The following is a 26,914-nucleotide window of genomic DNA, read 5'->3' on the forward strand; positions in this document are numbered from 1 at the left end:
AGCCAGGAAGAAGCTTCGAAATGAACTTCGTTTCCTTTGGCTGCTTGACGTGTGTCTCTACTAGACCACCAAAAATAGGCTTATTTGCCCTATACCACTTCTTAAATCCGCTCCGGTGAAATACTATATTAAATCCCCGGACATTCCAACAAAAAATTTCCTTTGTACACATATTTAAAGAGAGAGATTGAGGCCGTTTCCCCTTAGGAGTTTTTGCTTCTGCTTAGAAAGCACTTTGATAAACTTTTCCTCCTCCGAGTCCGATGAAGGGATGTCAGAAGAGTCCGCATATACCGCATCCTCTGATGGAACAGGTTGAGTCGCGGCAGATGAACTGGCAACAATGGGCTTGTAAGATGTCCCTGCAACTAAACTCTGAGCAGGAGGCCCATTAGACACCACTACCAGATCTTTTGTTTGACGCATGACGGTGTTGACAACGTAAGCATGTGATTGTAAGCTAGGCTCTGTCGGAGCTGGTTTTATCTGCCAGCGCTGTTCTATGCCACTCTGTTCTGTCTGAATACGAGAGTCGGGAGTCTTTGATCTCTTCCTTCGCTGTTTCCGTCGGTGCTTCGAAGGTGCAGATTTGGATTTCGGGCAAGCTGCAGTGGTGTGGGATGAAGAGGACCAGGATGTACATGTGATGGGCGCTAACCTGCATCGTTTGATGCTGTGTCCAATTTCTTTGCAATGAGTACACACTGGTGGCATCCAAGGGCTAGAGACCAGTATCCTACTGATTTGGCCGGATTCAAACTGCACGTTTACAGCTTCCGGTAGCAGTTTTCTCGGATCAATGACAGTGAGCACCTTAGCCACGTCCAGGTTGGTTTTGTTTGCTGTTGCGGGATGGAGACTCTTAGGATCTCCCACGAGGCTGGCAATGCGTTGCAGACCTTCCTCATGGAAGAACTGCAGCGGCACATCCCTCAATTCAATCCAAATTGGGGCAGAGGATAGTTCGGGTTTCTCAGGGGTGAACCCTGGTTCCCACTTAGCAACGAACATGGTTTGACCCTCGATCTGCCACAATCTTTGGGTGAGATCTCGATGTCGGGTGTGGGAGTTAGGAATCCTGAACAGGTAGGCGTTTCCTTCCAACTTCGAGACAGTGATGTCTCTGTAATTTCTGCTCCAGATACCATTTGCAATGTTGTGGATGGTCCCTTGAGAGGGTGGATCAGAATAGAACTGACCAAGAATGAAGAAGTCCCAAGTGCGTATGTTCCTCTCGATGACTTCGTTAGGGATGCTAACACATAATTCTCCAGACGGGAGAGTGAAGCCATCGTCTGTCTTGGAGAGGCGTTTTGAAGATCCCTTCACCCGATCAACCCAGAGCTCAGAAACCGCAGTAACAGATTTAGGAGGAGTCTTTGTAGCTGTATCGGTGGTGACAGGAGGGTTTTGCTGACCCGGAATGGCCAAGACAGTCGCAGGGACCGTCAATTGGGCATTATTTATAGAAGGCGACTCATGGTCTTGGGTTATTGTTGACTCAACACCGGAGACGGGAGTCTCAACAGTGGAGGCAGGCAGGGGATTTGCCGCTGGGCTTGGATCTGGGATTGGCGCAGTTCCCAAGGTAGCTCGCGATTTCAGATCTAAGCCGAAGGGAGGGTGTGGGACGGGGGATTCCGCGCAGGATATCATAACAGATCCCTCAGAGTGTCCACCGCCATCGATGCCCCCGCTAGAGGAGTTACCTACTCGCAGCCTACTGGAGAGGGAAGATGAAGCGCGGGCGTAGACGGTGATAAACTTAGATGAGCCAGGAACGACTCCCCTAAAAGGTTTCCTTTTTTTCTTTGTCATCCAGGGAAGAAATTTCCGACAACCAGCGTGAGGCCGGCGTCGGGAACCAAGGAAAGAGGGAGAGAGAGATTCTAGAGAGAGATTCGTCTTGTTATTATCGACAAATTAACTCATTCGCATTGCATGATACCTCTGTAAAATATGTTTTTAAAGTTGTAAATGAAAGAAGTTTATAAAGGAAAGCGTCGATGGATTCTAACTCTAACCTCAAGTTTTTATCCACTAACTTTATCAAATTTGAGTTTTTGAACATTTGAGAATCTCTCTGCACTCTAAAATTTTAAAATCGAGTTGTATCGTTTTTTAAATGGGCCTGAACGACACTGGGCCCTAGACTCTGCAGTCTGCATTGTCAAAAAAAACTGATACATGTTGTGTTAATAGACACGTGACTTAAAAGTTTGAAGAGACGTGGCAAAACAGTAATCTCCTCTCTTGTACCGCTATTTTCCAACGTAGAATAAACTTTTTCGTAGACACCACCGATTACTGCCACGTGGATATCTTACGCACCGTCAAAATAAAAAATGAGAAATATCTGGATTATGTGTGAATTATTATATACCACAAAAACAAATATAAAATTCAAGAACAAAATAATAAAAATATTGAAATTTAAAGAGAATCACAATTAAACCTTCAATTCAAGAAAAAAAAAAAAAGATTTGGTTTTTATTCATCTCTCTCGGTTGTTTCCATTTTACAGGTTTCAATCGAAAATTCCCTCTTTTGAAATTTTCTGATTTTGATCTTGGGTTTCTTGTGTTTGTGTACATAGATCGGATCTTCAAGTTTCTTCATCTGGGTCTTGTGTAAAGTTTTAATCTTTTAGGGTTTCTTACTTCTAAAGTTTCTCTCTTTTCTAAATGGATACTTTGGTGAAGTGATTGGATTTGGGTTTGTGTTCTCTAGCGGTGGGAAAGCTGTTTTTGGATTCTTGGATTCTATCTTTGATTAAGGTCTCTTGCAGCTTTCTCACAGGTTGTGGGGTTTGATAATCATAGGTTGGTAGAGATTTGGAATTGAATTTGAGTTTCTTGGTTCTGTTAATCATGGTGGATGCTATTGGAGCTGTGTCTTTGGTCGGTCATCGACCTTCGATTGTGAGGGTTTCGGTTAAGAACGAATCGAAAACTCAGAGATCACAGAACGTAGTTCGCTTTCCGGTGAAGCTAGATGTTAGTGCGAATCATCTGGTGATGCAGAGTGTGAAACAGAGTCGAATGTGGTCTGTGGTACCGATCAGGGCTGTTGCGATGGAACTGACGAAAGAGATGCCTGCGTATAAGAAGAAGAAAGACGAGAGGTTACCTAAAACTTGGAACTATCTTGACTCCGGTGCGGATGATAAACCCGGTGTGTGGCCTCCTGAGAACAAAGCTGATAAGCCTTCATTGCATAATCCTTTACTTAGGCAGGAACGTATGGGTTGTGGTTGGTTAGGTGCGATATTTGAGTGGGAAGGAGTGTTGATTGAAGATAATCCTGATCTTGATAACAAGTCATGGCTTACTTTGGCTCAGGAAGAAGGCAAGTCTCCTCCTCCTGCTTTTATGCTCAGACGTGTCGAAGGGATGAAAAACGAGCAGGCGATTTCAGAGGTTCTGTGTTGGTCGAGAGATCCTGTTCAAGTGAGAAGGATGGCTAAGCGTAAAGAAGAGATCTTTAAAGCTTTACATGGAGGAGTGTATAGACTAAGAGACGGGTCACAGGAGTTTGTGAATGTCTTGATGAATAATAAGATCCCAATGGCTTTGGTATCGACTCGTCCTCGGGAGACATTAGAGAATGCTGTTGGATCTGTAGGTATACGGAAGTTCTTCAGTGTGATAGTTGCGTCTGAAGATGTTTACAGAGGTAAACCGGATCCTGAGATGTTCATTTACGCAGCACAGCTTCTTGATTTCATACCGGAACGTTGCATTGTGTTTGGAAACTCGAATCAGACCATTGAAGCTGCTCATGATGGGAGGATGAAGTGTGTGGCTGTGGCTAGTAAACACCCGATTTATGAGCTTGGTGCAGCTGAGCTGGTGGTAAGAAGACTAGACGAGTTATCGATTATTGATTTGAAGAAACTTGCAGATACGGATTTGACGGAATTCGAACCGGAATTGGAGATGGAAAGGGAAGATGAGCATGAGCGGCCTTCGTCAGCTGTAGCAGTTGATGATATCTTCTGATGGAAGTGATCTTCTGTGATATTGTACAGTCTTATGAGATTTGGATTCTTCCTCGTGTAATTCACAACATGTTTTAGTTTCTGTGTATAATTGGAACAAGTTTAAACGAGGGATAAATATAAATGTACACTCATACATATACTTAGTTCCTACTTAGTTTTAATGTTGTATACTTGTGAGATAACATTCATCATATATGTTGAAGTCTGATCATTTGTTCCAAAACATCTTTTTGAACATTTCAGAATTCGTATTCCTTTGTTTCATCATTACGCCAATCCTCAGAGAGATACGACCAGGAGTAGCGGCGTTGATCATTGCAAACTCAACCTCTTGAGGTAACACACGATTTTCTCAGCAGTCTATTCTGTCAAATAATCCAATTAAGTTACTGCCTTACTGGTTGTGGAATAAGTAAAAGTTACCCATTGTTCAAATTGTAAAACAAAATTACATATTTTCTACTTTTGAAAACTATTTAGTTCTCTCTCTCTCTTTTTTTTTTTCCGACAAACCGTGTCCTCAATAAACAGTTTTTGTTTTTCCTTTTAATATTAAACGAAGACTCAAGAACAAAGTCAGTCAACGCTTAGTATGCAATATAGTTAGTTCTATACAATCTTTGTTAATCCTTTCTCCATCATGTTCTAGATCTCGACCCTCTCTTCACCTTACTAATGAATTCTTCTTTTTCCATTTCCACGCTTTTTAGAAAACTCAGATTCCACCAAAACAGCAAAGAAGTAGATTCTCCCTCATCTTCTTCTTCATCAGTTCCTCCATCGTCTTTGTCAAGAACTTGGAAACACCATGTCTTCCTGAGCTTCCACGGGGAAGATGTCCGAAAAACATTTCTTACTCACATCCTTAAAGAGTTAAGAGGAAAAGGAATCGATCCATACATTGATAACGATATCGAGAGGGGCAAGTCAATTGGTCCTGAGCTCATAGAAGCTATCAAAGGATCAAGGATCGCCATCGTCTTGCTTTCTAGGAACTACGCTTCCTCGTCCTGGTGCCTGAATGAGTTGGTGGAGATCATGAAGTCTAGAGAAGAGTTGAGTCAAATAGTGATGACCATTTTCTATGATGTAGATCCAACTGACGTCAAGAAACAGATGGGAGCCTTTGGGAAAGTGTTCAACAAAACTTGTAAAGGTAAACCAAGAAATGAGATTAAGAGATGGAGAATAGCTTTGGAGGGTGTGGCCACAATCGCCGGAGAGCATTCACGCAACTGGTTAGCTCTCTTAACTCCTCCTACTTATGCTAACTAATTCATATTTTGCAAACACATTAAACATATGTTTATTTGTATTTTGTAGCAATTACACATAATTAACGGATATGTTACAAACATATTGCTCTCGGTGTTTTTTCATAGGGTTAGTGAAGCTGACATGATAGAAAAAATAGCTATGGATGTTTCAAATAAGTTGAATAATTCCACACCATCAAGAGACTTCAATAGTTTAGTTGGAATGGGAGCTCATATGAAAAATATGGGAACAATGTTAGGTCTAGAATCGGATGAGGTCAGGATGATTGGGATTTGGGGTCCATCTGGGATTGGGAAGACCACCATCGCTAGATATTTATATAACCAACTCTCTAGCAGTTTCGATTTGAGCGTCTTTATGGAGGATATCAAAGAGTTAACCTCTACAAGGCGAGTGTCTTCTGATGACTATAGTGCAAAGTTGTACTTACAGAAACAGTTTCTGTCCGAGATACTCAACCACAAGGATATTGAGATCCCTCATCTTGGAGTTGTACAAGACAGGTTGAATGACAAGAAAGTGTTGATTGTTCTTGATAACATTGATCAGTCTATACAGTTAGATGCCATCGCAAAAGAGACTAGCTGGTTTGGTCACGGAAGTCGGATCATCATCACAACTCAAGACCAAAAACTTTTGAAGTCACATGGCATCAATAATATATACAAGGTGGATTTCCCGTCAGTATATGAAGCTTCTCTCATCTTTTGTATGTATGCTTTTGATCAAAAGTTCCCCAAAAATGGTTTTGAGTCACTTTCATGGGAAGTTACAAACCTTTTGGGTAAACTGCCATTGGGTTTAAGAGTTATGGGCTCCCATTTCCGAGGAATGTCTAAGCAAGAGTGGATAGATGCACTACCAAGGCTAAGAACTCGCCTTGATGCCAGCATTCAAAGCATTTTAATGTTCAGTTACGATGCTTTATGTGATGAAGATAAAGATTTATTCGTTCATATAGCTTGTCTTTTCAACTATCAAATGGTTGAGAGAGTGGAAGATCATCTCGGAAAGAACTTCTTGGATGTAAGGCAACAGTTGCGCATTTTATGTGAGAGATCTCTGATTTCTATTGTAAATGGACGTGTATATATGCACAATCTGCTAGAACAACTGGGTAAAGAAATTGTTCGTCATGAGACCGGGAACAAATCCATTCGTGAACCTGGGAAGCGTCAATATTTGGTTGATGCTAGAGATATATGTGAAGTACTCACTAATGACACGGTTAGTTTTAGTTTTAGTCTTCTATATATTAGATTACTCTTTGAAAATTAAATATATTTGATGACTAACCATCTCTAGTTCTATACCTTTCTTTATGTTCTATTTACAGGGTACTAAAAGTGTTATAGGCATACACTTTGAGTTATCTGGATTGACAGACAAATTGAGTATAAGTGAAAGGGCTTTTGAAGGGATGACCAACCTTAAATTCTTAAGATTCAAGTGTATGTATTGTAATGGGAGTCCTAAGTTATGCTGCTCTCCGGAAGCTTTGAATCATCTATCTCAAAAACTACGGTTACTATATTGGGAACATTTTCCAATGACATGTCTGCCTTCCAATTTTGGTACGGAGTGCCTAGTCGAATTATATATGGTAGACAGCCAACTTCATAAGCTATGGGAAGGAGATCGAGTAAGGAACTTTCATGTGTTTAAATTCTTGCCTATTTTAAAGTTTTTGTTTGATTTATCTTTTTTTTTTTTTTTTTTTTTTTTTTTTTTTGTCTTTATAATTTTTTTTTCTTTTCTTTTTTTTTTTTTTTGCATACATCAGTTAGGTTTCAAAAAGGACTGATCACTTTTTTTTTTTGCATACATCTTTATTATTTGAAGTAAATCTTAAGGTCTAGAAGTTTATTATTTTTCTCTGCTTGCTAGTAAATAGTAATTTAATGTGCTTTCTTGTGTTTTCTTTGCTTATTTGTACAGCCGCTTGGAAACCTCAAGCATATAAATTTGAATATGTCGAAAAACCTAAAGGAATTACCTGATCTCTCAAGTGCCACTAACCTTCAATATATGTATCTTTCTTCGTGCTCAAGTTTGGTGGAGCTACCGTCCTTGAATGCCACTAATCTAAAAGATTTGGACATTTCTAAATGCTCAAGTTTGGTGGAGCTTCCTTCCTGGATTGGAAATGCCATGAATCTCTGCTTTTTGAATCTCACGGGATGTTCAAGTCTGGTGGAGCTCCCGTCCTCTATAGGTAATGCCACTAATCTCCAAGTATTGAAACTTGATATGTGCACTAGTCTGGTAGAGCTGCCCTCCTCTATTGGAAATCTTCATAAATTGCGAAAACTGAATGCAAATGGATGCTCAAAACTAGAGGTTATTCCTACCAACATCAACTTGGAATCTCTTGAGGAACTTCATTTATGTGATTGTTTGATGCTGAAAAGTTTCCCTGAGATTTCCACAAATATTAGGCTCCTACAGATCCCGGAAACCGCAATAAAAGAAGTGCCTTCGTCGATCAACTCATGGTCTCATCTTTCCTCCTTTGGCATGTCATTCAGTGAAAACCTCGAGGTATTCGCGCATGCTCTTGATATCATCACAGAGTTGGTATGTAAAGATACAGAAATCCAAGAAATTTCTCCGTCGGTCAAGAAATTCACTCGTCTTCAAATACTTGTACTCATTGGATGCAAGAAGCTAGTATCAATCCCACAGCTTCCGGATTCCTTAATTCTCTTAAGGGCAGAAGATTGCGACTCTTTAGTGAGACTCGATTGCTCCTTTCACAATACAAAGAATCTTTTGCTTATTAACTGCCTCAAACTGAATAAAGAAGCAAGGGAACTCATCATTCAGACTGGAACTCACTTTGCAATGTTACCTGGTGAAGAAGTGCCTGAAAACTTCACTTATCGAGCTATTACTGGAAGTTCCGTAATGGTAAACTTGAATAAAAGGCCTCTTTCTAAAACCTCGAGGTTTAAGGCTTGTATCTTGCTGGCTAATAAAGAGGACAAGGAGAAGCAGGTGTTTGTTAGGAAAAATATAAGAATATGGTATCTCATCATGGAAAAACATAATCCTGGCGTCTTTGTTCCATGCAGACCTACGGGCTACTCTCCAGTTCGCTATGTTACTGAGCATTTGTACATCTTTGAGTTTGAAGGGGCTGTGGCATCGAAGGAGCTGTTCATTGACTTCAAAGTCGACCATAGCGACATAAATATAAAAGGATGCGGGGTAATCCAACTCTAAGTCTGTCATATTTATGGACATGAAGAGAGAGAGAGAGAGATGGCGATGAGTCTGAAGATAAATGCTACGAAATTAACACTGGAACTGTCGAGCTGAAGTCGATGGAGATCATGACAGTGTAGAGACGAAGAATAGAGGCAAACGAGTGAAATTTACAATGAGATTCATATGTTGCAGGGCTTGGCTAAGATGTTGATTTATGTGTATCAGTGTGTGATGTTGGGTTATGTGTAATTTGTCTAACGATTGAATTCAGTATATGTTGCATAATTCGCAAAATTTTGTAGTTTCTGTATATAACTGGAACAGGTTAAAAGAGGGATGAATACAAATATGTACACACTCATCATACCTATACTCTTTACTTTTTGTGTTGTATATGTTAATATCATTTGATTTGAACATTTTTTTTTTTTTGAATGAATGTGAAAATATATTCAAAACAAAAAAAAGTTCCTTTTTACAATAAATGTGTCCTTGAATCAAAAGAATTATACAAATTTTTAAAAAATTGGAATAAAGTAAAAGAGGAGAATGAGTCAATGTCGAGTTGGAAGCCATAGTTGCAGGCCATCAGCATACTTGGTCGTGTGTTGCTGCAGCGAAAGGAGCTTGTTACGGACCAGTCTATCCAAGAACTTGGTTAATTGCGCAGAGGTGGTAGACTTATCCCCATGACGTCGCCGGTTACGCTCCAACCAAATCGAGTGAACAGCGGCTTGGAAGATAATGCGTAGAAGGAAACACGTTGTACCTGTGATCGTGGCACTCGAAAGGAGAGACAGAATCTGAGTGAAACAGGTTGAGTAGCAGTGCGTTGGCTGGTGAGGTTTTCCATACTCGAACCGAATAAGGGCAAGCAAAGAAAAGATGACCAAGGGTCTCGATTGGCGCCTGACAGAACACACACGAGGGATTCAAACCGCGGTTCCAGGATAGCATGCGTTCTCCGGTAGCAAGCCGGTGCCGCACAGCAAGCCAGAGCATGAAAGAATACTTTGGAACAAAGTCAGCAAACCAAACACATGGATACCAACCCACTGTTGAAACCACTCACCTTAGTTGTAGCCATGTCTCTGAAGTTGAAAACCGAGGCATGTATGTCCCATTAGACTGTCGCCACAGAGCATTGTCACCTTGGGCACGCTGTCCCCAACCTCTGAGCTCACCAATCTCCAACTCAATATTGTTGAGCAAAGCAGAGCGGTGACGGCGACCCCGGTGAGACTGAAGAACTGACGCAACTGTAGCAGTGGAAAGAATGCCAAGAGTAATGAACCCCTGGTCCCCTAGGAGATCGTAAAGACAACCAAGAGAGCACCAAGTGTCATACCAAAACGATGTGTGAAGACCGTTCTGAACGTCTATCATGTGAAAAGGCTTTGCCAAGGGTCTGTACTTGAGTAATTTCTTCCATATCCACGAGCCCAAGGTTGTGGATTCCCTGACTGACCAAAAGGAAGATGAACGCAAGAGCTCCCTCTTGATCCAGTTGACCCAAAGAGAGTTCGAAGCTGAGACTATCCGCCAAATTAATTTAAAACAGCTAACCTTGTTGACCTCAACAATAGACTTCAAACCCAGACCACCTTCAGACTTAGGCTTACACACATCCTCCCAAGCAAGTTTATTTTTTCTTCCATTGAGATCCAGTCCAGACCAAAGAAATGCTGCACAAAGGCGTTCAATCTCATGAACACAAGCACTGGGCAGCCTGAAAGCTGAAATCCAAAAATTAGTGAGACTCGCAATCACCAAGCTGAGCAACTGTAACCGTCCTGCAAAGGATAAAAATCTATGCTTCCATGAACCAATGCGGGCCTTTATCTTTTCTATCAATGGAAGGCAATCATGAATAGTCATTTGCCTTGTTAAAAGTGGTAAGCCCAAGTAACGAACAGGTAGAGAGCCAGATGCGAAGGGAAACTGAGCCAGGAGCTTTGCACAAGAGGAATTTGAGACTCCGGCCAGGAACAAAGTCGACTTCTCTAGACTAATAGTAAGCCCGGACATCGCCGCAAAATCTTTGAAAACCTCGAGTATGCCTGCTAAGGAGGAAGCTTGCCCATCTGAGAAAACCATGATGTCGTCCGTAAAGCAAAGATGTGTAAGTTGCGGTGCCTACAACGAGGATGATAACCAAACTGACGATTCACATCGGCCTGGTCAAGAAGAGAGGACAAGACATTCATGCAAATCACGAAGAGGTAAGGCGAGAGAGAACAACCTTGCCGTAAACCCCTCTCACTATTGAAATAACCAGCCAGTTCACCATTGATTTGGACCGAAAAAGAAGCCGTGGATACACACAAACGAATCCAATGAATGAACTGTTCCGGGAGATTTAAAGCCTCCAACACATTGAACAGGAAAGGCCATTGCACTGAATCGAAAGCTTTTGAAATATCAATCTTCATGGCACAGCAAGGAGAGAGGTCATACCGGTGATAGTCCTTAACTATTTCTGTTGCAAGAAGCAGGTTCTCCATTAACAACCGGTCCTTGATGAAGGCAGATTGGTTTGGAGCAATAAAACCTGGTAATATGGATTTGAGACGGTTTGCCAGGAGCTTCGAGATGATCTTGTACAAGACATTGCAACAGGAGATAGGCCTGTAGTCCTTCATTTCCCGAGCGTTAGTTGTCTTAGGGATAAGGGCAAGGATCGTGGCATTGAGACCTTTTGGGAGGAAACCAAACATGAAAAAAGATTGAACAGCATTTGTGAGATCTGAGCCGACTATAGACCAACAACTCTTAAAAAACTCTACCGTGTAACCATCCGGGCCAGGAGACTTGTTCAGAGGCATGGAATAGAGAACCTGTTTCACCTCATCGGCTGTAACAAGCATAATTAGCTGATTCTGCTCGTGCACTGAACACCGGAACGGAAGTAACAGTCGCAAAGCATCAACAGTGATACCAGTAAACTCCAAAGGCTTATGTGTCAATTGATGGGAGAAAAAACGTATGCCCTCAGCTTTAATACTCTCCATATCGGTAAGACAAGCCCCATGTGGGTATGTTATCTCATGAATCAAATTCTGGGAAAAACGTTCCTTTAGAGCATTGTAAAACACTCTATTGTTTTTGTCCCCCACATTTGAACATTTTAGCTAGGCAACAAACAAGATTCAGTCACAATCTATACTTATGAGACAACATTCAGCATATATGTTATGTTAAAGTCTGATCATTTGTCAAAACGTCTACCAAGCTTTTCAATATTTCAGAATTCAAATTCCTTTATCTCATCGTTCTGCCAATCCTCAGAGAGATATGACCAGGAGTAGATACGTTTGCAAATCTTGCAATCTTGAGAACATTTGATGAATGCTTCAAGCTTCTGAGTGGGGCTTGTACGAAATAGTCATCAGGCACCGTGTCAGGATCCATACCCAAGTATATGCAATGTGAGAGATTAAAAAATTGTTAGGTTTTGGAGGCCTGAGATTAGAGATAAAATTCCTCTGGTCCTGAAGAAACAGCATCGTAAACTCAACCTCTTGAGTTTGTGGAGAGTCCACTTGTTGGAGCTTAGTAAGGTCGACAGTGTGATAGATAAGGGAATATGTAATATTCACTTACCATGTATGTATCGCTAAGACTTGGAGAGCACTCTCCTATACTTGTATATATGTGTAACCTCTAATGAATAGAAGGGGCAACTGACATATACTGAGTAACACAGTGTTCCACAGAGTTTTGTTGTGAGAGGCAAGGAACCAAGAAGTACATACGCGTGACGTGAAACTCCCATGGTAATGTCCATCATGTCGAAATATCGAAAATAACGGCAAGTATGTCTCTGTGCAAAGTTTTCCATTTTGGAACACAATTTAGATAGATTGATTCTTGAACTCACATTGAAGCTTGCAGAATAGAAACAAGAGAAGAATAAAGTCAATAAGCACAAACAAACCTTGCAAATTGTTGAACAACGTAATTCCTAGAAAGAAGAGTTGTGGAATTTGTCGTGTACAGCGAATTTTCAAGTAGAACCTTGAGACCGTCTGACCTGATCTCCATCATAAATTCATACCCTAAAATTAAAAACTGAACTCTGAAATGTAAACTTTTCAAACCACTTACAAAACTGATTAATATCTCTCTAATGAGCAATCTGTCGAACACCTTCTATGCAGACCAAACAAAATAAACACAAAGGTTAGATTTCTTAAACGTACTAGATTTGCGGGTTTTAAAATTATTTAATAAAATTAAATATTTTAAAAATATAGAAATATTTTTTTTGTAAAAGAAATAAATTTTTGAAAATAAATAGATAAATATTTTTAGTTAGAGTGAAGCTTTTTAATTTAATTAATATAATAATTTCTATTTTTATATTTTAAATTATTATTACAATTCTTACAATAACCTAAAGCTAATTATGGACTACCAAAATGTTTTTCAAACATTAACCATTACGAACATTATTATTGTCAAATTTTAAAAACGTTCAACAACTTATTCACAAAATGTTTTACATGCAATCAACCAATAAAAGCGTCATATTATTAGCATTCACATACAATTTTACTCTACGTTTTACCACTAATAATGTGTTCTTACACCGTAAAATATTTTATTGTTAACATATGTTATTTATCACCACGACACCGCCTATAAAATATTTATGTGAAAAAATTAAACCAATTTTTGTCTCTTTACTTTCACTTTGACGTAGTTTTTTTCACCACTAAAATTTGTAGTGATAGTTTGTTTAACCACTAAAATTGTTTACTCAAAAAATATTTTGGATGAAAAACTGAGAAAAAATATCTACACAATTGCAATGAGTTTATAACCAACACAATAAAATTTGAGAAATTAAAAGACAGTTAAAAAAATTTATTTTAAAATTAAATATATTACAACATAAGAAATTTAAAATATTTATTTTAAAAGGAATAAATAAATAAAGATCTTACATATCTTTAACTGAAAAATTAAAAAAGAAACTCAAAATAATATAGAAAATTTTATTTTTAAAAATCACGAATTTCTAATAAGAAAGAAATCAAATTTAACTAAATAATATAACTAAAATCTGAAAATGCTACAACATAATTAAATTAAAATATTTTAAAAAAGAAATAAACAAATATTGATAGTACATAGATTCGTATCCAAAATTGTATAAGGCAAATAGAATAAAAGTCCTTATCATCATCTAAGTTGCGAAGTTGTAATTTGGATCCCTATATTTTGGTAAACTATGTTAGACAATGAAAATCAATGAAAATTTTAAAATAATGCAATGTCTATTATTCATAGATGTGAAAATAGTCAGATAGGTGGAAGTAGTTGATGAAAGTAGTTGAAGATATATGTGTAGCATTGTATAAATATTGTACTTACACATTGACTTAGTTTGTCTACCCATATATGAAACATAGTTAAATCCAGCCTTATATGAGGTTCATTTGCAAGTGTTTTTCCATCATAGCAATCTAATTATCACTCATGATATTCCATTTTCTTTTGCTAGCAAGGTTTTCTGATATCTCATGGTTTGTATTTGTCATTTTGTTGTTCATGATTTTTAGCATACTTAATGAGATACCACTTAATATCTATCTTTATATAATAAGATATATGCTCCATTTCCTTATGGTGATAGGTAAATATTTCTTTTTTGTTTTTGGATTAATGATTTTTTGTTTTGTAAATATTTTTTTAACTTTTTTTTTGTAGTGATTAGCTTAGACATTTGTCAAAATCTAAGATGTTGATATAATATATGTCGCAATCAAATTAAGCAATAAATTGTACACATGTTTATATTTTATTGATACAAATAACACGTGTTACGATTTGACACGTGTTATGATTTCGTTAACGAGTAACTTTATTTTACTTTACAACTGTGTCGATATCTTATTTATTTCTGCTTGGAGCTGTTGAAGTTTGTACGAGGTAGCCCATTAGGTAGTATAGCGGGGTGGATACGGGCCTTGTTTTTGAAGCCCAAAAAATCAGCGGGTTTAGCGGACATAATCCGTTTGGTGTGCCGTGTGCGGGTTCAAGTGGTCATGTCTGTCGCGGGTTGCGGGTTTGCGGGTGACCCGAAGAGCGATGGAAGGTTCTTCATCTTCGTGTCTCCAAATCGGTCGGCCGTCGGTGAATTTGGAGGATGCTCGATCAGAAGCTAAGGAGACTTTGCGACGAACATTGTGAAGTTAAAATCTCAGTGGGTGTTGATTTGATTCGTCAAGTTTTTGAGATTTTGAGTCATGTTAAGAAGAGAGTTATGCATCAACATGAAATTGGTTTGCCTTTGTTGGTTTTCTCAAAATTGTATACCGATTCCGATGGTTTGGAGATTTGCTATTGTCGTCTATGTATAGGTACGAGTGTGTGCATTCGTATTCACCCTTCATGTTAAGCGTATAGGTCGGTTTAATCATATTAGTTCGTTGGGATTTGCTTTTGCTTTGATCGTATTGTGGAAATGAGAGGACTGATTAGTATTCTGTTTTAATAGGAACAGGAGGAAATTACACCTTATAAAGAGTGAGTGCAGCTCCGGGTGAGTTTTGCAGGACGTTACAATAGCCCAAAGCATATATTTCTGTTGCAGTAGGAATGGTAATGAATTGTTTGCATATATTTCAGAATTTTTGTGACCGGGACATTGACTAGAGCACAGTGGGGGGGAATGGGGATTATACGAGATGCCTTGAAATTGTTTGTTATTAACGAGGGTTTTATGTGGTGGAAACAGGGCTTCAAGGATTCAGAGACCGTGGGAGCAGAAGGGGCTGGAGCTGATCACTGATTTGGTATGTTGTTATATGGCTTTACGGGTCAAACCCTGCTTAGTGCTAGTCCCGTTTAGCTTCAAAGTCAAACCCTGTGACTGTGAATCTGTGAACACCACTCCAGCTTGTTTTGAACCAAAACCTTTGATACACCTAGAGGACTTGAAAGATAATTTTAAAAGAAAAAATATTTAGTAATTAGTACCAACTATATACTAGAAGATTTAGTCGTTTAGACCCTGGGGTATAAATAGTTTTAGCATAATTCATTAGGCGCCAACCCGTCTCCTAAATAGATAAACATTTTTTGTTTTTGTTTTTAATAGACAGACACCTTTAGAAGAAAAAAAATATTAAAATGAAGACTCACCAACAAAGCTAGTCAACGTTCAGTATGCAATATATACAAATGCCTCTTTGTTAATCCTTTCTCCATCATGTTCTAGATCTAGATCCTCTCTTCACCTTACTAATGAATTCTTCTTTTTCCTTTTCCACGTTTTTCAGAAAACTCAGGTTCCAACACAATCACAAAGAAATAGATTCTCCTTCATCAGTTCCTCCATCGTCTTTGTCTCGAACTTGGAAACACCATGTCTTCCTGAGCTTCCACGGGGAAGATGTCCGAAAAACATTTCTTACCCACATCCTTAAAGAGTTAAGAGGAAAAGGAATCGATCCATACATTGATAACGATATCGAGAGGGGCAAGTCAATTGGTCCTGAGCTCATAGAAGCTATCAAAGGATCAAGGATCGCCATCGTCTTGCTTTCTAGGAACTACGCTTCCTCGTCCTGGTGCCTGAATGAGTTGGTTGAGATCATGAAGTCTAGAGAAGAGTTGGGTCAAATAGTGATGACCATTTTCTATGATGTAGATCCAACTGACGTCAAGAAACAGATGGGAGCCTTTGGGAAAGTATTCAACAAGACTTGTAAAGGTAAACCAAGGAGGGAGATTAAGAGATGGAGAATTGCTTTGGAGGGTGTGGCCACAATCGCCGGAGAGCATTCACGCAACTGGTTAGCTCTCTTAACTCCTCCTACTTATGCTAACTAATTCATATTTTACAAACACATTAAACATATGTTTATTTGTAGCAATTACACATGTATGAGAATTAAACTGTTATGAGTAATTAACGTATATGTTTAAATAAATTACTCTCTCGTTGTTATAGGGTTAGTGAAGCTGCCATGATAGAAAAAATAGCTATGGATGTTTCAAATAAGTTGAATAACTCCACACCATCAAGAGATTTCAACAGTTTAGTTGGAATGGGAGCTCATATGAAAAATATGAGAACAATGTTAAGTGTAGAATCGGATGAGGTCAGGATGATTGGGATTTGGGGTCCGTCTGGAATTGGGAAGACCACTATAGCTAGATACCTGTATAGTCAACTCTCTAGCAGTTTTGATTTGAGCGTCTTTATGGAGGATATCAAAGAGTTAACGTCTACAAGGCGAGTGTCTTCTGATGACTATAGCGCAAAGTTGTACTTGCAGAAACAGTTTTTGTCCCAGATACTCAACCACAAGGATATTGAGATTCCTCATCTTGGAGTTGTACAAGACAGGTTGAACGACAAGAAAGTGTTGATTGTTCTTGATAACATTGATCAGTCTATACAGTTAGATGCAATCGCAAAAGAGACTAGCTGGTTTGGTCACGGAAGTCGGATCATCATCACAACTCAAGACCAAAAACTTTTGAAGTCACATGGCATCAACCATATATACAAGGTGGATTTCCCGTCAGTATACGAAGCTTCTCACATCTTTTGTATGTATGCTTTTGGTCAAAAGTTCCCTAAAAAAGGTTTAGAGGCGCTTTCATGGGAAGTTACAAACCTGTTGGGTAAACTACCATTGGGATTAAGAGTTATGGGATCCCATTTCCGAGGAATGTCTAAGCAGGAGTGGATAGATGCACTACCAAGGCTAAGAACTCGTCTCGATGCCAGCATTCAAAGCATTTTAATGTTCAGTTACAATGCGTTATGTGATGAAGATAAAGATTTATTCGTTCATATAGCTTGTCTTTTCAACTATCAAATGATTGAGCTAGTGGAAGATCATCTCGGAAAGAACTTCTTGGATGTGAAGCAACAGTTTCGCATTTTATCTGAGAAATCTCTCATATCTGTTGAAAATGGATGTGTATATATGCACAATCTGCTAGTACAATTGGGTAAAGAAATTGTCCGTCGTGAGCTTGGGAACCAATCCATTCTAAAACCTGGGAAGCGTCAGTTTTTGGTTGATGCTAGAGATATATGTGAAGTACTCACTAATGACACGGTTAGTTTTAGTTTTAGTCTTCCATTAGATTGCTCCCTCCAAATTAAAATATTTTTGATGACTAACCAGTTCTCTGTATTCAGGGTAGTAAAAATGTTATAGGCATACATTTTGACTCATCTGGATTGTCAGGCGAATTAAGTATAAGTGGAAGAGCTTTTGAAGGGATGTCTAATCTTGAATTCTTAAGATTCAAGTGTATATATGGTAATCAAAATCATAATTTGAGCTTACCACAAGGTTTGAACCATCTATCTCAAAAACTACGATTACTACATTGGGATCGCTTTCCAATGACATGTCTGCCTTCCAATTTTTGTACGGAGTGCCTTGTCGAATTATATATGGTAGACAGCCAACTGCATAAGCTGTGGGAAGGAGATCGGGTAAGTTTTTTTTTCTTACACTTGTTAGGTTTTAAAAAGGACTGATCTCTATAGCACTCTGTTAGTAATTTAATGTGTTTACTTTGCTTATTTGTACAGTCCCTTGGTAACCTCAAGTGGGTAAATTTGAGTCTTTCCAAAAGCCTAAAGGAACTACCTGATCTCTCAACCGCCACTAACCTTCAACATATGTTTCTTTCTTCCTGCTCAAGTTTGGTGGAGCTCCCGTCCTTGAATGCCACTAATCTTAAAAAAATGGACATTTCTAAATGCTCAAGTTTGGTGGAGCTTCCGTCCTGGATTGGAAATGCCAATAATCTTTCCTTGTTAAATCTCATGGGATGTTCAAGTCTGGTAGAACTCCCGTTCTCTATTGGAAACGCCACTAATCTCCAAACATTGCAACTTGATATGTGCACTAGTCTGGTAGAGTTGCCCTCCTCTATTGGGAATCTTCATAAATTGCAAAAGTTGATTGCAATAGGTTGCTCAAAGCTAGAGGTTCTTCCTACCAACATCAACTTGGAATCTCTTGACGAAGTTAATTTCCGTGATTGTTTTATGCTGAAAAGTTTTCCTGAGATCTCCACACATATTAGGATCCTAAATCTCGCTAGAACTGCATAAAAGAAGTGCCTTCGTCGATAAAGTCTTGGCCTAACCTTTCTTCCTTGGGCATGTCATTCAATGAAAACCTCAAGGAGTTCCCGCATGCTCTTGATATCATCACAGAGTTGGTATTTGAAGATAAAGAAATGCAAGAGATCTCTCCGTGGGTTAAAAAAGTCTCTCGTCTTCAATCTCTTATACTTATAGGATGCAATAAGCTAGTGTCAATCCCACAGCTTCCGGATTCTTTAGATCATCTAAGGGCAGAAAGTTGCGAGTCATTAGTGAGACTCGATTGCTTCTTTCACAATCCAAATTATCTTCAGTTTACTAACTGTTTCAAACTGAATAAAGAAGCGAGGGAACTCATCGTTCAGACCAGTACTCGATGTACGGTCTTACCTGGTGAAGAAGTGCCAGCAAACTTCACTTACCGAGCTAAAAATGGAAGTTCCGTAGTGGTAAATTTGAATAAAAGGCCTCTTTCTAAAACCTCGAGATTTAAGGCTTGTATCTTGCTGGTTGATGAAGGTGGTGACAAGGAGAAGGAGGTGTCTGGTAGTAAAGAGATGAGAATAACATATCTCATCATGGAAAAACATAATCCTGGCGCTCTGTTCCATGCAGACCTATTGGCTACTCCCTACCTCACTCTTTTACTGAGCATTTGTACATCTTTGAGTTTGAAGGAGATGTGACATCTAACGAGCTGCTCTTTGACTTTAAAATCTACTGCAGCGAAAGAAAGATAAAAGAATGTGGGGTAATGCTAAGTAAAAGTCTTTCATGTTTATGGGACTGAAGTCGAATGGAGATCATGACAGTATAGAGACGAAGATTCAGTGAGATTCAATTTAAAGTTGCACTTTTAATCTTTACATTTTACATGATTGTTATTGTGTGATGTTGTGATGAATACAAATGTGTACACACTAACACCTATACTCGTTACTTTATGTTGTATAGTATCATTTGATTTGAACATTTTAGCTAGCTGACTCAGAGGAGGAACTATGCAACAACATAAGATTCAGCCACAATCTATACTTGTGAGACAACATTCATCATATATGTTAAAAGTCTGATCATTTGTTGCAAAACGTCTACCAGGTTTTCAATATTTCAGAATTCAAATTCCTTTATCTCATCATTATGCCAATCCTCAGAGAGATACGACCAGGAGTAGTGACGTTTGCAAATCTTGTAATCCGGAGTACATTTGATGAATTCTTCAAGCTTCTGAATGGGGGCTTGTACAAAATAGTCATCAGGCACCGTGTCAGGATCCAAAGCCAAGTATATGCAATGTGAGAGATTAAGAACTGTGAGGTTTTGGAGGCCTGTGATTAGCGATATAACTCCATCAATTGTGACGTAAGAGCATCGTAAACTCAACCTCTTGAGGTTTTGGAGGTACCGCACGATTTGCTCAACACTCTTGTCTTGCAAAAAACCCAAATATTTGAAGTGTGTAAGGTTACTGCAGTTTTCTCCCACGATTTGAAAGTCGAATGTCCCGATACGAAGCTGATAATCTTGAGCAATGATTAGTGTTTTAAGATTCTTCCATCGACTGAAGACAAACTGAAATGACTCTTTAGTTTTATAGCACCAGACCGGTAAAACAAGTTTCTCTATGTTTGGCATCCTAAGGAAAACAAAACAGAAAAAAATGAGATCCTCCTTTTTGTACATGACTTCAACTATGATTCATTTACATAAAAGATGAGACTTTACCTCTCAGCAGCAAACATGAGATCCTCCGCTTACATAGGAACTGAAGTGAAAGAACAAATTCTTCGGGGCCATGCGGCTCAACTTGGTTATCTCATCCAGTAATTCCATAAGGGTTAGGTGTACGACACTATAGTCAAAAAAGAATTTGCTAATCTTGATAAAAATACTCCTAAAGCTTAGGCCTTTCGCTACTTCTTCTTCATCAACCCGGTGCTCAAAGAAGATGACTGGTCGGACTCGATCCTCAAACTCCATAAAATAGGAGAAGTCCACTTGTTTGAGCTTAGTGAGGTCGACAGTGTTCCACAGAGTTTTGTTGTGAGAGGCAAGGAACCAAGAAGTACATACACGTGAAACTCCCACGGTAAGGTCCATCAATTCGAGCTTATCGAATACAACAGCAAGTATGTCTCTGTGCAAAGTTTCCCATTTTTGAACTTCTCTTGACCTGTCTGCCTTCTCCTTCACTTCACAACTACAAGCAGAGTAATAAAAGGTTGAACACATTTCAGATAGATTGATTCTTGAACTCACATTAAAGATTGAATACAGTAGAAACAAAATGAGAATAAGTCAAGAACCCTAAACAAACCTTGGAAATTGTTGAACAACATAATTCCTAGAAAGAAAAGTTGTCGAATTTGTAGTAGGCAGCGAATTTTCAAGTAGACCCTTGAGACCGTCTGACCTCTCCATCGTAACTAACATTTAAAACTAAACTCTGAAATGTAAAACTCTCAAACCACTTTACAAAACAGATTAATATCTCTAATGAGCAATCTGTCGAACACCTTCTATGCAAGACCAAAAAAAAAAAAATCACAAAGGTTAGATTTTTGTTACGTTTCTATGGCTGAGTATATTTCAAAATCCCAACTCAGTAACAGCTCAACTCACCCAATCTTATAATCAATCGAACAAGAAGAAACCAAAAGAAGTAAAAAACAGAGATTTTTTTTTTTGTTTTGCTTCAATCCGGCGATATGATGAGATCTAACCCAATTCAAAAAACCTACAAACCCAATTCAGATCAATGATTCACTTAAGCTCAACAACGAGAATCACAGCGTAAGCATGAAGAAGGAGAAGAGAAAAACCCCAAGAAGAGAGAGTCTTTTGAATCGTTTCGAAGCCTTCTCGAAACCTCTGGTTCACATAGAGTCTCTTACTTTTTCTCCAAACAAGTCGATATTGTCAATATGATAATTTAGGAAATTTTCCTAAAACTGGTAAATGTATAATTTATATTTCTTTATTTTAGCTTAGGAAACTTACATTTTTGTATATTCAAAATCTCCTTATTTTAGAGACTAACGTCCCGATTTCATGAACATGAACATGATTTATCAAATGAAACATAGTAACAACACACATCTTGTAATGGCAGTGTTTTTTCTATGTATAGTATCATAAGAGCTACATTACATATATAAATCATAATCGTGATTGTGAAATAGAATCCAGTAGTTTTTTGGTTTTGGGAAAACATGAGCTAAGGCTTTTCAAAATCTCAGAATTCAAGTTCTTTTATCTCATCATTACGCCACTGCTTCTGGTAAAAAGCATCTGAACCTAATATGCGAGATCGATCTTGGCATAACCTACAGCCGACTTCCGAACACATGATTAATGTGTCAATCTTCTGAGTGGCGGTTTTTATGAAACTCTCCTCAAATAACGAATCCATCAATAAGGTTTTGAACATACAATGTGAGAGGTTGAGGATCGTTAGGTTTTGGAGGTGTGTGATGAGTAAGGAAACTTCTTGAATAGAATCGATGACACAACATCTCATACTCACTCTCTTGAGTTTTGGGAGGTAACACACAATTCCCTCAGCTATATATTGGTCGATCGACATGACCCGACAGTTTTAGGTTGGTTAGGTTTGTACAGTTTTCCCCGATGAATCGAAACTCGACTATCCCCTTGATGTAGAAGTGTGTAGGGATGATTAATGTGTGAAGGTTCTGTTGAGGATAAGCTTGAATAGCTTAGTTAGAAGTTATCCTAATCTCACCAAGTCATGGTTTCCAAAAGAGATTAGGATTATAACAAGTTAGGAGTTATCTAATTGTTATTTTAAATAAAGATTATTAAAGGGTCTCTCTATATATAAGGAGTTGTTGGGATGTAACAACACTTGTGAGATTAGAGAGATTGAGATTGCTTTAGTTTTGAGAAGTTTCTAAGGCAATAAACGAGAGTCATTCGTTAATCTTTTGTGCTTGATTCAATATTTGGTATCAGAGCATCATTGAATTAAAAGCATAAATTTTGTTTTTCTTCTTTACTAGAGCAAAACATCTGTTTGCGACTAGCTAAATCTGTTCCGATCAAGAGACATGGGAGATATCGTTGCTATGACATCCACACCTAAGGAGACCGGTACTTTGACTCTTCAATGTCCGATGCTCACCACCACCAACTATATGGTGTGGGCAATGAAGATGACAATAGTGCTGAAGGTAAACAAAGTGTGGGAGACAATTGAAACAGAGGAGGTAGCGGACGATGACAAGAATGATCTAGCCAAAGCCCTTCTGTTCCAATCTATCCTGGAAACACTAACCTTGCAAGTTGATAATTTAGTTACTACTAAGGAGGTATGGGAGGCAATCAAGTCACGTTTTGTTGGAGCAAAAAGAGTCAAGGAGGCAAGACTGCAGACTCTTATGTAGAAGTTCGAGAGGATGAGGATGAAAGCTACGGATACGGACACAATCGATGATTTTGTGTGTAAATTATCAGAACTTGCATCAAAGTCTGGAGCGTTAGGCATGAGTATTGAGGAGCCTAAGATGGTCAAGAAGTTTCTGAACAGCTTGCCAAGGAAAAAGTATATCCACATTATTGCAGCCCTAGAGCAGGTTCTTGATCTTAACAAAACTAGCTTTGTGGATATAGTCGGTAGGCTTAAGACATACGAGGAACGAATTCGTGATGAGGAAGATCAGGAAGAGGATCAGACGAAGCTTATGTATGCAAATAACTACCAAGAAGACTATGATCAAGGAAGAGGTAGGGGTGCAAGGGGTGGACGTTTAACAGGATGAGGAAGAGGGCGAGGTCATGGCAACTATCAGAGCAGAGATAAGTCGATGATTGTTTGTTATCGCTGTGATAAACATGGCCACTATGCCTCAAACTGTCCGGACATGTTACTTAAAGGCAGGAAGCCAAATTTGGAGCACTTACGGGTCTTTGGCTGTGTTGGTTATGCTAAGGTGGAGTCACAACATCTAAAGAAGCTGGATGACAGATCTCGTGCATTGGTACATCTTGGAACCGAGCCTGGAAGTAAAGCTTATCGGTTGTTGAACCCTTCAACAAGAAGAATAACAGTGAGCCGTGATGTAATATTTGACGAAACTAAGCGGTGGAATTGGGGTGAATCACAGGAAGAGACAGAGGCTCCAGGGTCCTTCACTGTAAGTTTTGGAGACTTTGGTAACAATGGTCTACGAGAAGACATTGCAGACTGCGAACAAGTTCCTGATGTTGAGGATGGATTTGAGGTGCTAGAAGAAACTCATGAACAAGTATCGGAACCAGTTCAACCTGTGTTAAGAAGATCAACTCGACCTAGTGTGAAGCCGAGTTATATGAATGAATATGTGCTTCTAGCAAAGGAAGAGGGAGAACGACTCTTATTGTCGTTGAATGACGAACCTAGAAAGTATGATGAAGCAAAGGAGCTAGAAGTATGGAGAGATGCTTGTAACGAGTAACTAAGTTCCATTGAGAAGAATCAAGTATGGAACTTAGTGGAATTACCAACAGGTGTTAAACCAATAGGTTTGAAATGGGTGTTTAAAATCAAACGAAATTCAGATGGGAGCATCCACAAGTACAAAGCAAGGTTAGTTGCGAAGGGATATGTGCAGAAACACGGGGTTGACTTCGATGAGGTGTTTTCTCCGGTGGCACGACTCGAAATAGTTCGTTTTATCCTTGCTTTGGCTGTGTCTAGAGGTTGGGAAGTGCACCATTTGGATGTCAAGACTGCCTTCCTACACGGAGAACTTAGGGAAGAAGTATTTGTTGCTCAACCGGAAGGCTTTATGAAGAGAGGAAGTGAAAGATTGGTGTATAAGCTGAACAAAGCACTCTACGGACTTCGTCAAGCTCCGCGAGCCTGGAACCACAAGCTCAATAAAATTTTATTGGAGTTAAGGTTTGTTCGTTGTGCTAAAGAGCCTGCTCTGTATCGAAGACAAGAAAAGGATCAGTTGTTGATCATTGCGGTGTATGTTGATGACCTTCTTGTCACCGATAGTAGCTTGAAGTTGATCTACGAGTTTAAACAAGGGATGTCTTCCAGGTTTGAGATGAGTGACCTTGGGACGCTGACGTACTACCTTGGTATTGAGGTTTTACAAGAACAAAGTGGGATTACTTTGAAGCAGGGGAGATATGCGGAAAAGATTCTCGAGGAAGCTGGGATGAGCGAGTGCAATGTTGTACAGGTTCCGATGGATACAGGTACAAAACTCTCTAAAGCTCTTACGGATCAGTCTTTTTGTGAACACGAGTATAGGAGAGGTATTGGTTGTCTGAGATACTTAATTCATACTCGGCCTGACCTTGCATTTGCTGTTGGAATTCTTAATCGCTACATGCATAGTTCGAAGAAGTGTCATGGAGAAGCTTTGAAACATGTTTTGAGGTATTTACAAGGAACTACGGGTTATGGTCTCACATTCAAACGTGGTGACAGTTCGGACTTGGTAGGATATAGTGACAGTAGTCACAATGTGGACGAGGATGATTGTAAGAGTACGAGTGGTCACATTTTCTATCTCAATGGCTGTCTGATCACTTGGTGTTCACAGAAGCAGGAGACAGTGGCGTTGTCTTCTTGTGAGGCGGAGTTTATGGAAGCTACTGAAGCGGCAAAGCAGGCGATTTGGTTGCAGGACTTACTTTCTGAAGTTACAGGAGAAGCTCTTAAGAAAGTAACGGTTCGCATAGACAATAAGTCGGCAATAGCTCTCACCTGAAACCCAGTCTTCCACGGTCGTAGCAAACATATCCACAGGAAATATCACTTTATTCGTGAGTGTGTGGAGAATGAGCAGGTGGATGTCGAACACGTTCCCGGTACTGAGCAAAAGGATGACATCTTGACCAAACCGCTTGGAAGAATCAAGTTTGGTTTGGGGAAATGAGGGACTTCATTGGTGTTCATGTTGTGTCAAACAAGAACTTCAAGCTTAAGGGGGTGATTGTTGAGGATAAACTTGAATAGATTAGTTAGAAGTTATCCTAATCTCACCAAGTCATGGTTTCCAAAAGAGATTAGGATTATAACAAGTTAGGAGTTATCTAATTGTTATTTTAAATCAAGATTATTAAAGGGTCTATATATAAAGAGTTGTTGGGATGTAACAACACTTGTGAGATTAGAGAGATTGAGATTGCTTTAGTTTTGAGAAGTTTCTAAGGCAATAAACGAGAGTCATTCGTTAATCTTTTGTCCTTGATTCAATATTCTTTGTGCTTGATTCAATAGGTTCTTCCATTGACTGAATGCAAATTTATATGAACTCTCACGTATATTGCACCACTGAGGTAAGACAAGTTTTCTGATATTTGGCATCCTGAAAAATCAAGAATTATGAGAAAAAGAGAGGAGACAGATCCCTTTTCGGTTTCTTGGTATTCAAATTCAAGGAGTATATGAGATTTACCTCTCAGAAGCAATGATGAGATCCTCATCTTCTACAAAGAAATTGAAGTTGAAGAACAAATTTGTCGGAACTGTACCACTGAATTTGGTAACTCTAATCAAAATCTTCCCAATATTGTGTAGACCTTCTTCTACGTTTACATATTGGGATTTGAGCCGCAAGTTTTTTACTCGAGGATGCTTGAACTCGACGAGTTGGGGATTGGCGAGGTTGATTGTTTTCCATAGAGATTTTTGGTGAGCGGCAAGGAACCAAGTGACACAGACGCGTGATGCTCCGACGGTAATATCCACTACATTGAGCTTCTCGAAAATCTTGGCTAAAATATCGCTATCCATATTCTCCCAGCTTGGAACTTTTCCTGATCTCATGAACATCACACGATAGCTACAAAAGTGAGAGAAAATAATACAATTATCTAGATAGACTATGAATTAGTATATTCTTGAATTTATAGAAGAACATAAATAGAGGAAGAAAAAAAACATTGAACTAAGGACAGATTTCATAGAGAGTGTCCATCTCTGGATTCTTCTTGCACCATCTAATCTCTCCATATCAATGCCTCTATAAGAAAATGAAAAAAAAAAAAAAACTATTAGATGTTTTGAAGGACTAAAGAAAAAGAAGAAGAAAACAATGAATTTATATGAAGAAACCTTTATGGACAAAACTTCTACATAACACAATAAGCAGGTTTGAATATGTGTACCAAAGGTTCAATAATAAGTCGCATAACATATCATATGCATGCCCATAAATTTATAATTACACAAACCTAATCCTTTGTCGTCGTCCTTTGACGAAGAGATGATTTTTTGTTTGCAGATTCTCCAAAAAGTCAAAACTGGAAAACAAGTTTGATAGTACACATGTCCTCATCCACCAGTTTAAACGTTTGATGTTAAAGCT

The 26,914-nt window shown here is 38.9% G+C and overlaps 2 protein-coding genes and 3 pseudogenes across 11 annotated transcripts; 3 read left to right on the plus strand and 2 right to left on the minus strand.

The window, feature by feature from the left end:
• Nucleotides 1–2,480: 2,480 nt before the first annotated feature.
• Nucleotides 2,481–8,852, plus strand: LOC104707451 (disease resistance protein TAO1). 8 transcript variants are annotated; one of them, XM_087461563.1, is made up of 6 exons: nucleotides 4,200–4,339; nucleotides 4,714–5,241; nucleotides 5,327–6,508; nucleotides 6,618–6,923; nucleotides 7,220–7,496; nucleotides 8,356–8,852. In XM_087461563.1, exons 2-6 carry the CDS (start codon nucleotides 5,185–5,187, stop codon nucleotides 8,472–8,474), a joined length of 1,941 nt encoding a protein of 646 aa, XP_087317689.1. In that variant the 5' UTR covers nucleotides 4,200–4,339; nucleotides 4,714–5,184; the 3' UTR covers nucleotides 8,475–8,852. The 8 variants fall into 8 exon arrangements, with proteins under 8 accessions (XP_019084078.1, XP_087317689.1, XP_087317688.1 ...); XM_087461562.1 differs by having other exon boundaries at nucleotides 5,386–6,508; XM_019228533.2 differs by having other exon boundaries at nucleotides 2,481–4,339; nucleotides 5,386–6,508; nucleotides 7,220–8,852.
• On the plus strand, nucleotides 2,871–4,226 carry LOC104707452 (5-amino-6-(5-phospho-D-ribitylamino)uracil phosphatase, chloroplastic). The gene has a single exon (XM_010423804.3). The coding sequence runs from the start codon at nucleotides 2,871–2,873 to the stop codon at nucleotides 3,999–4,001; it is 1,131 nt and encodes a 376-aa protein (XP_010422106.2). The 3' UTR covers nucleotides 4,002–4,226.
• Nucleotides 8,853–15,679: 6,827 nt separating the features above from the next.
• On the plus strand, nucleotides 15,680–19,556 carry LOC104707454 (putative disease resistance protein RPP1; annotated as a pseudogene). The gene is made up of 4 exons (XR_015563797.1): nucleotides 15,680–16,296; nucleotides 16,455–17,577; nucleotides 17,661–17,963; nucleotides 18,063–19,556. The product of XR_015563797.1 is annotated as a putative disease resistance protein RPP1 (transcript).
• Nucleotides 19,557–19,575: 19 nt separating this feature from the next.
• Nucleotides 19,576–21,166, minus strand: LOC104707453 (putative F-box protein At4g11580; annotated as a pseudogene). The gene is made up of 3 exons (XR_015563798.1): nucleotides 20,902–21,166; nucleotides 20,310–20,784; nucleotides 19,576–20,220 (listed from the first exon to the last, which is right to left on the minus strand). The product of XR_015563798.1 is annotated as a putative F-box protein At4g11580 (transcript).
• A 653-nt stretch (nucleotides 21,167–21,819) lies between these two features.
• LOC104709657 (putative F-box protein At4g11580) lies at nucleotides 21,820–26,559 on the minus strand (annotated as a pseudogene).
• Between the last annotated feature and the right edge of the window lie 355 nt (nucleotides 26,560–26,914).

This window comes from Camelina sativa, chromosome 8 (assembly GCF_030686135.1).
Source record: "Camelina sativa cultivar CO46 ecotype springtype chromosome 8, ASM3068613v1".
Lineage (NCBI taxonomy): Eukaryota > Viridiplantae > Streptophyta > Magnoliopsida > Brassicales > Brassicaceae > Camelina > Camelina sativa.